This window comes from Sorghum bicolor, chromosome 1, assembly GCF_000003195.3.
Source record: "Sorghum bicolor cultivar BTx623 chromosome 1, Sorghum_bicolor_NCBIv3, whole genome shotgun sequence".
NCBI classification, from domain to species: Eukaryota; Viridiplantae; Streptophyta; class Magnoliopsida; order Poales; family Poaceae; genus Sorghum; species Sorghum bicolor.
In genome coordinates this window covers 71,042,008-71,051,226 of record NC_012870.2, presented here as the reverse complement: position 1 = coordinate 71,051,226, position 9,219 = coordinate 71,042,008, and the positions used below count along the sequence as shown (strand labels likewise).

The following is a 9,219-nucleotide window of genomic DNA, read 5'->3' as shown; positions in this document are numbered from 1 at the left end:
CAAAAACAGCCAACCGATTACTAAGGAAAGTAATAACTACTCTGCTCATCCTAATTAGTAAGGGGTAAGATGGTCTTTTGTTAGGCTACTAATTTTGTCTGAAATCATTTCGATACCTTATATTTTAAGACAGAATATTTCACAGTCACAACATAACTCCGTGAATGAAATAGGTAGAAGTTTCAAATTTCGCCTTTCTCCAATAATTTATAATGTTTTGCTTGATAAACTGGGCTCATGACAAGGATTTTCTTACGTGTTGCACCTAGACCTCCGCCCCAGCTGACCACGACAGCCCCAACCCGCCCCATTCAATTGTTGGCAACTGGTCAGCCGAAGCTAGGGCCAGCCAGCCACACACAGTCACACACACACATTTGGAAATAATGGATGATACTTACTAAGTGTTTATCTTTAGAAAGTTCAGATATAAAAGCTGAAGGATCGTTTTTCTCTTTAACAAAATTAGAGCCTATTTAAACACTAAAGTATTAAGAAACAACTATATTGATTCCTAAAAAAACAACTATATTAACAAATTGCAGGTTTAAAACTCATCCTAGACTTGTAAAACTATGGTTTATAAAAAGGAGGTGTAGAGTGACGAAGTTCTAAAAGCTCCCAAGACAAATTTTCAAAACTATATAAAGTTTGTTACACATCTGCACGCTCATTACACTCTAAAATCAAAGAATTTTACAAACTTTTTTTTAAAAAAAAATCAAGGTAGTCATTCCACTTTGCATGCGACGAACGATTAGAATCCAACCCACGAGTCGCAACCCCACCCACCTCCACTTTCTTCTATTGGCACATGAGCTGGATTATTTACGATCACGGCCCATTGGTCGATCAAATTCTGGGGTCAGCGGCAATGACAAGACTCCCATGTTGCAGAAGTAAAACGATACGTATGTGTTCATCTAATCTTCTATGCCAACAGATTTCCAGTTACCTTACTTATCACTTATCAGCGGCTAGAGTAAACAAATTTACGGTTTAATTTCTTGATTTTACCTAAGGTTGTATAACGACAATCCAAACACCCAAAACTAACCAGAGAAGCATTAAAAATACTAGGAAAAGTAAACTGAGCAGAAAAAAAAAGGCTCAATATTTTAACAGTTGATCGTAACTCGTCCTTCTAATAGTAGCTACTAGCAGCTGCCGTATCCATATTGAAATAGCTATATGGTTTCATAGTTGACTATCAATTGATCCGCGTCGCGCCCTGTCTTTGCGAGTAACACACTTATTGAAACAAACTGAACACACACTCTCACGTTGCACCTACCGAGACAGAGAAAGAGATGATCCGAGACGAAGAAAGAGAGGAGAGAAAGATAGCTACAACACAAAACACAATCATTTCAATATCTGAAATCATTTTTTATTCAGATAGGATGTGCATGTGTGTTAATTTAAGAAATGCATGTGTATATGTCACTATCTACAATTATACCAAGTTTACACAAAAGCTTAAAAATAATGTGTATAAAGTAATAAAAACAAGTTCAAGATGCGATATCAACCGGCCTTTTGCATTTAGATATACTAATATGTCCCTAAAAAAGTTGTACCATTCAAATTTTGTACCTAAAAACTTGTCATTTTTACCCAGGTGTGTTTGCTTGGGATCCTTGCAGCTGCACCCTCCAGACAGCAGATTCAGATGGTCGATTTGGTTATCCAAAAGTCTAATAAATCGTTGCCTAGCCCAAGCGACGAAATCCCCTGTATACATGTGCATGCTGGAGAGAAAATTTTTTTAAAAAAAGCATTTTATGTCTCTACTAAACTGTTTGAAAATTACTGTGGTGTCTTTCTTTGAGAGATTGAGCGAGTGGTCGTAGCCAGTAGCCAACAGTGCTGAAAGTCTCGACAACAGCCGGAACGGATAGACATAGAGAGGAGCACAGGGTAAGGATCCACCGGATCACCGGATCCGTCCCCGTGGACTTTCCCGTGCGCCGCGCGTGAACGAGATGGGTTTTGATTTCATTTTCACGCCCTCTCTTCCAAAGTCCATTGCTTCCCGCGGGCGGGCGACCCCACCCGCACGACGTCGCGAATGGCCCGTCTCCACTTGTCGGCCGAGCCCACTTTGCCCTGCGCCAACGCCCTTCCAACACGTGTCCCACCGCCCCCCTCCCCAGCCCCCCGCTATAAAACCCGCGACGCCGACCGAGGGCACACCCAACACGGTCGCACGACTGTATAATTGTGCTCGCTCGCCGGCCCCAGGGACGTGACACATCGCACGGCCGAAGCAGCTCGGTGCTTTTGCCTCCGCCTGCCGTGCCGCCCGTGAGGCCGGCAGCTTTGCATGAGGAGGAGGAGGATGGGGGCACTGCACGTCGTCGGTGAGCCCAGGGTCGTCAGCTTCCAGCAGCAGCCTGCAGCCGTCGTCGCCAAGAACGGCCACGGCCCCGTCGTCGAGGAGATCCACGGCCTGATCCGCGTCTACAAGGACGGACACGTCGAGCGCCTCCCGGCGATCCCGACCGTGCCCTGCACGTGGGGCGGCACCGGAGCGGACGCGCCTGGTGGCGTCGTCGCGAGGGACGTGGTGGTCGACCCCGCCACGGGGGTGTGGGCGCGTCTGTACGCGCCGATGACGACGACGACGTCCGCGGGAGGCGGAACCGGAGGCAGCAGGCCCCCCGTCGTGGTGTACTTCCACGGCGGCGGGTTCTGCGTCGGGTCCGCGGCCTGGAGCTGCTACCACGAGTTCCTCGCGCAGCTCTCCGCGCGCGCGGGCTGCGCCGTGATGTCCGTGGACTACCGCCTGGCGCCCGAGCACCGCCTGCCCGCCGCGTTCGACGACGGTCTGGCCGCCGTGCGGTGGCTGCGGCACCAGGCCAGCCGCGCCGCGGCGTGCGACGACCTCTCGTGGTGGCGGGCCCGCTGCGGCTTTGACCGCGTGTTCCTCATGGGCGACAGCGCGGGCGCCAGCATCGCCTTCCACGTCGCCGCGAGGCTCGGGCAGGGCCACCTCGGCGCGCTGTCCCCCTTGACCGTCAGGGGCGCCGTCCTGATACAGCCTTTCTTCGGCGGCGAGGCGCGCACCGTGTCCGAGAAGAGCATGGCGCAGCCGCCACGGTCGGCGCTGACGCTCGCCACCTCCGACTGCTACTGGCGGCTGGCGCTGCCGGCCGGAGCCAGCAGCCGCGACCACCCCTGGTGCAACCCGCTGTCCCGCGCCGCGCCGCGCCTGGAGACCGTCCCGCTGCCGCCGGTCCTGGTGTGCGTCTCGGAGACGGACATCCTGCGGGACCGCAACCTGGAGCTGTGCAGGGCGATGCGCAAGGCGGGCAAGTGCGTGGAGCAGGCCATGTACGGCGGCGTCGGGCACGCGTTCCAGGTGCTACACAACTGCCACCTGTCCCAGCCGCGGACGCAGGAGATGCTCGCGCACATCAAGGCCTTCGTCAGCGCCAGGTAGCAGCCGCCGCCGCCGCCGTCGTTCGTCTTCGTTGGACTGGACCCCTAGCTAGCTAACACACTCGCCGTCGCCGTGTTAATCAATCCACCATGCATCCACCACCTAATCCTAATCCTAATCCAATCGAAGAGTAGATGCCGTGTAAGCAACCAGCCTTGTGCAGTACTGTATTACGTATCACAGTAGTATGTGACTTCGAGTCAGCTACGACGTGTATTTGCAGCAAAAAAGCGTCCAATGCCCAGCCCGGGTTGTTGTAGCGGTGTCGGAAAGCAAAAGCTTATCACTACCATATATATATGTTATGTATGATGATCTGCTGTTCATTTCCTCTCTTGTCAAGAAAGGCTCAATGCCTGATGCTGTTTTTAAGTCGGGGTGCCGTCGTCGTCGTTATGGATTCATGGTGTCTGTCCCAGCACGGAAACCACGGGAATGTCCAGGGCAAATCATTGCCTTCCTTCCGGTCCGGCGCTTTCTGCTTTTCGCAGGCATCATGAAGTGAACAAACAAGTGTTTCTTTCCCTGTCTCCGTGTTCGGAAAGGCGATCTCCGACTCCGATTATTATTAGCAAGGAGGCTAAAAACTAAATGGTGGTCGCCTTTGTTATGTTATTATATACTAGCACTAGTACAATTGTCTAGGCTAGGCACAAAGCCACAAACCAACCGGTTCCTCCTCCGATCCAATAGACGGCGACAGCATAGAATCTGTGGCCGCTTCCCGACGCGGCCGTGCCATGCCATGATGGACAGGTGCCTTGCGCCCTCAGGCCATCACAAGATGCCCAAGGCAGCAGCGAGCGAGTCGCAGGCCGGCAGAGAGCACAAGCAGACGGGCGACGGACGGCTAATGGCTAGTGGCTACTACTACCAGACAGAGGGAGGGAGTGCGTCGTCCTCGTCCTCGTCCCCGCTTGCCGCGCTCGTGCCGGAGGGTGCCCCTCGAGTACATGGTTTCGGCAGCTAGCAGCAGCTTGCGAATTGAAGCGCACGCAGCGTGCCTGTCATTGGCTTGGCCGGCCGGGCTCAGTCTCAGCATCACCAACCACATCATGGCATGGCCGCAGCCCGCAGCTGATTTCGCGTGCAAGCAGGCCAAACATCATTTGCGATCATGTCTGGGTAAAGGTTCAGAAAACGCATATCGATCTGCAACAGGTAGCGAGTGTTGCCTCTTAGGATATTTGTAGACCATGCCATAATTCTTGTATGCTGTTTTCTCTCGGGTCAAAATGATCTATCAATGGATGTCAATAAGTCTGTTGCCCGTTTCGAAAGTGGCTGATGAAAGTTCAGACATGGTCAACTGAAGCTGCCAAGAGCACTCACTACACTAGTCACTACCCAAAACGAAAAAAATGTGAAGAAAGAAACGAGATTCGCATTTCCCACGAGATGTATCAATCAGCGAGTTGGAGCACGTCTCTGTTTAGCCTCCCCTTGCCTTACTTTCGAAAGCTCCGGTAAAGCTCTCACAATTCCTCCGTCAGGAATCCGCCGCAGGACGCCTTTACAGTCAGCACGGCCATAAGAGCGTGACAGCATTCCGCGGTTTTGCAGCGGATCAAAATGGGTCGTTATGGCACCGACGCGATTGTGATCCGATATGCCACCGGGCATTGGAGATCGGCTTGTATCCTCGCCGAGAATCTCAATCTGCCTGCCAGATCTCCCGAGATTCCTGACCTCACAGCTCCTTTCGCCACCTTCATTCAGCACACATTCAGAGTACTGCCGGTCAGAGCAGAGAGCCGCTTCATCGCCTCCTGTTTCTCGCCAAAACATGCCCGTCGGACGAGAAAGAAAAGAAAAGAAAAAACTTTGGCAATATACTGTATAATATTCCCATATCTTTGGCTGATGGAACTGCACGCTCGTGCAGTCTGCTGACCGCGCGTGCGGGTTGTGCGATCGTTCTATGAGCTTTCTTCAGCCTTTTTCACCCATCTGTCAAACCGACATGCCGGCGATGTCAAACCCGGATGCTGCAACGCTCCATGATGGTCATGGTTACTGATTGGTCGGCTGATCTTATCCTCCTCGCAGATGCACGCTTTATTAGGGGGTGCTAGCTTCAAGTTGCATGCATGCGCGCATGTGTTTGGAAATTGGAGATGCATGTATCGATCAACAGTACTACGATATCTTTGAGCAGATCATCTGAAGGAATCAGAATAGATCAAGAGGAGGAATGGAAGAAAAGGGGGGGGAGAGAGGGAATGGAGAATGCATGTCACCGAAGCAAGTGATGCCGGATTGGAATTTGGAAATGCCGACCGAATTGGGACATATCTTCTCTCTATATATATCTCGTTCAAAAGAAAGCTGATTTTAGCCGAGAATGACCACTCTATGTGGGCACATTAACTCGATCCCACGTATCAGGCAGAGGCAGCAACACTGTATCAGGATCTGGCAGCAGGAGAATGAACTGGAAAGCATGCAACTCGAATATATCAGAAGATCTACACAGAAAAAATGAAGACACAACGTCGCCATACAGGATGGAGAAAAGTGTATAGTCTAATACTCATAAAGACTTAAATAGCTAGCACATCCGACAGGGTCAGGTGTAAACTGAAGATCATTGGATCAAGAAGAACAAGGTGTTGGCGAGGAACAAACTAAAGGTGCTTAGAAAGACGGATGACAAAAAGACGGCACGGCGCGCATCAGGAAGGAAGTCGTCCTCAATGACACAGATGCGGCCATGATGATGATTGGTAAAGCGAGGGCAAAAGCGGCCGATCTAGATGGCATTCAGCCCGGTTAAGAATCTCGCGTTCCCCGGATGCTAGCTTGACAGGGAAGCAGCATCGGCCACGGAAGGCCTTTGAGGCTTTGACCAGCCACACCGGCCTCTTCGTTCTTCCATCGTCTATGCGTCGTAGAGGCATATGGGTTGGCTCCATTATGGGCACAACCGCACAAGTAGGAGCTTCGCTTTTGGAATTTGGAGGCCACTGATTGATGGTGGTAGAACCCATTATTCTAAAGGAGTTTTCTCCCCATTGGATGCTTGGATATTCCCGTTGCATTGTGCTGAATGCTGAATGCTGATGCGCATATAACCTTCTTCCTCTTCCAGGACTGTAGTTCATGCAGACATGCACTGAAACATCGATCCAGCGCTTCAAGTTGGAGTGGGAGGTGAAAGGAAGCAAGTATTTGACTCCCAAGCTTGAGTATCCTATCACAGAGGAGAGGAGTGCTGTTCTAAGTGGACTTGCAAGGTCTCTAGTCCCTTCGTGATGAGCCTGGTTTAGGTTGTAACCGCTTTTAGGTGAAGAATATGTGGACAATCTGATCACACTTCAAAAGCACAGCGAGGCCTATGATGTGTGGCGCTGAGGTCTCTGTGGACACTCTGATCACACATTTAGGTGAATGGAAGTAACCAATTTTCTTCAGTTCGATGTCAAAGTCAAACTTGATCATGACTACATGAGAAACGACATGTTTTCTGAACTAGGACATCACTATTTTCTTCTGATAACGTACCATCTCTAGAAGAGAAACAATTTGCCTGCTTTAATATGGGGGCAATCAGATGTGAAAATGTTGATTTAGACCAAGTCCTATCACCCTTCGCCGGTACTAGAGGTACCTTTCCATGCAAATATCTAGGGCTGCAACTCCATACCAGATCTTTGAAAAAGGTCCATGTGCAACCTCTCATTGAGCGTATTGGACAAAGGTTACCCAAATGGAAAGGAAGATGGTTAAACAAAGCGAGACGCCTCACTCTAGTAACTTCAGTCCTCTCCTCCATGCCAACCTACCACCTCACAGTATTCCCCCTAGCGGCATGGGCTAGAAAGAAGATCGACAAAATCAGGAGATCATTCTTATGGAAGGGGGAGGAGAATGCTAATGGCGGTCACTGCCTGGTTAACTGGCCAACAGTTACCAGACCCAAAAACCTTGGGGGCTTAGGCGTTCCTGACCTTGATAGATTTGGGAGAGCCCTTCGATTGCGTTGGCTTTGGCAACAATGGACAGAGGACTCCAAGCCATGGATTGGCTCAGAACTTCCATGTACTAATGTTGATCGTCTTCTCTTCAACTCCTCAACCACAATAACTCTGGGTGATGGCGCAAAGACTCGATTTTGGCACCATAACTGGCTTGATGGTGAAGCTCCAAGGTACCTAGCCCCAAATTTGTTTCAGCTTGTGTTGAGGAAAAACCGAACAGTGCAACAAGAACTCAGAAACAATAGTTGGATGCGCTCGCTAAGGGGGAAAATCACCTCGACTGTTCACTTAGAGGAATTTGTGTCCCTTTGGATACGTATTCAGGATGTGCAGCTTCAGGAGGGCGTTAAGGACTCCATCACTTGGCGTTGGACACAGGATGGGATCTACTCCACCCGTTCGGCTTATAGAATTCAATTCAAAGGCTCCGTCGTCATGTTTAGTAATGAACTCATTTGGAAAGCACAAGTGGAGAACAAATGCAAGATCTTTGCCTGGATTTTGGTGCAAGATAAAATTCTTACGGCACACAACCTACAAAAGAGAGGATGGCCACACCAAGCAAACTGTGTGTTGTGCAACGGTCCCCTTGAAACCGGCCTCCACCTATGCCTATGTTGCCCTTTTGCTAAGGCGGTTTGGGATCAAATCCTCTCCTGGGAAAACTTCACTGAACTACAACAACAGCAGCAGCCTCAGGCCAACCCCATCCATATTAGAGCATGGTGGGAAGAGGCGGCAAGGAAGGTGCCTAGTTTCGAACGCAGAAGACTCAATGGGGTAGTAATCTACACCTTTTGGAACATTTGGAAAGAGAGAAACAGGAGAATCTTCAACAACGCCATAGAAACAGTGTCGCAAGTGGCCACAAGAATAAAGGAAGATATAGAGCAAAGGAAGAGAGCTTTCGCTTATGGTTAGCCGCTGTTTTGGCCCTGGGGAGTGTCCCTGTTTCTGGGGGCCTTAAACCCTCCTTTTGGAGTGCCTTTGCTTGTACATAAACTCTCTTTCCTTACCTTAATTGAAAGGCAGAGCTCCTGCCATTGCGTTCAAAAATTAATATGGGGGGAAATAGACCTTCAAAAAAATATGGGGGAAAATAAGAGTAGATATACCTTCATATGAGTAGAACAACAAAGTCTCTTCAACAAAACGCAAGGTCTGAACTCTGAACATGGCTATATTTTAGTGGTTATTGAGACAAACAAACAAACAAACTGCAGATGTCAAACTAGCAATCTTCAGTTTGGATAACTGTGCTTCAACTCAAAGGATCATTATGAGTTTAAGTACTGCAATACACTCAGATGGAGACTTAAGCTATGATGAACTAGATCACTTGCAAATGAAGCAGTAGTACTGTGTACTGACTTTATCTTTCAAAAACTGTACTGACCTTGCAGCGGTCCGAAGACTGTACCTACCGAAAATTTGTCTGTTCTCCATGACCCTGATGCCTGAAAAGTACTTTTGATTCACCACTCCTCAACAAACACAGTCGTACTGTATACTTGGATTTGGATTCATAGTTTTCATGTGTCTCCGGGCTGGGAATCTGCAAAAAGAAGTGTCCATTTCAAACTGGAGCACTGGAGATCCGTCCAAGTAGTAAAAGGAGCTTTTGAATGGTCAGAATGAAAAAGACTACTGCTTTTGGACAGAAAGATGAGTTGAGGTAACAGCTGAGGTAGTCCTCAATATATATTTCGTCCGTGAAAAAAAAAACTGAGAATGAAAACGATTTCATTCGCAGCGCAGCACCTTGACTTTGAACGATTAGTTGCGACAGGTGTG

At 49.3% G+C, this 9,219-nt stretch overlaps 1 protein-coding gene across 1 annotated transcript; it reads left to right on the top strand.

The window, feature by feature from the left end:
- Positions 2,201–3,775, top strand: LOC8078830 (probable carboxylesterase 6). The gene has a single exon (XM_002468113.2). It carries the CDS (start codon positions 2,327–2,329, stop codon positions 3,443–3,445), a length of 1,119 nt encoding a protein of 372 aa, XP_002468158.1. The 5' UTR covers positions 2,201–2,326; the 3' UTR covers positions 3,446–3,775.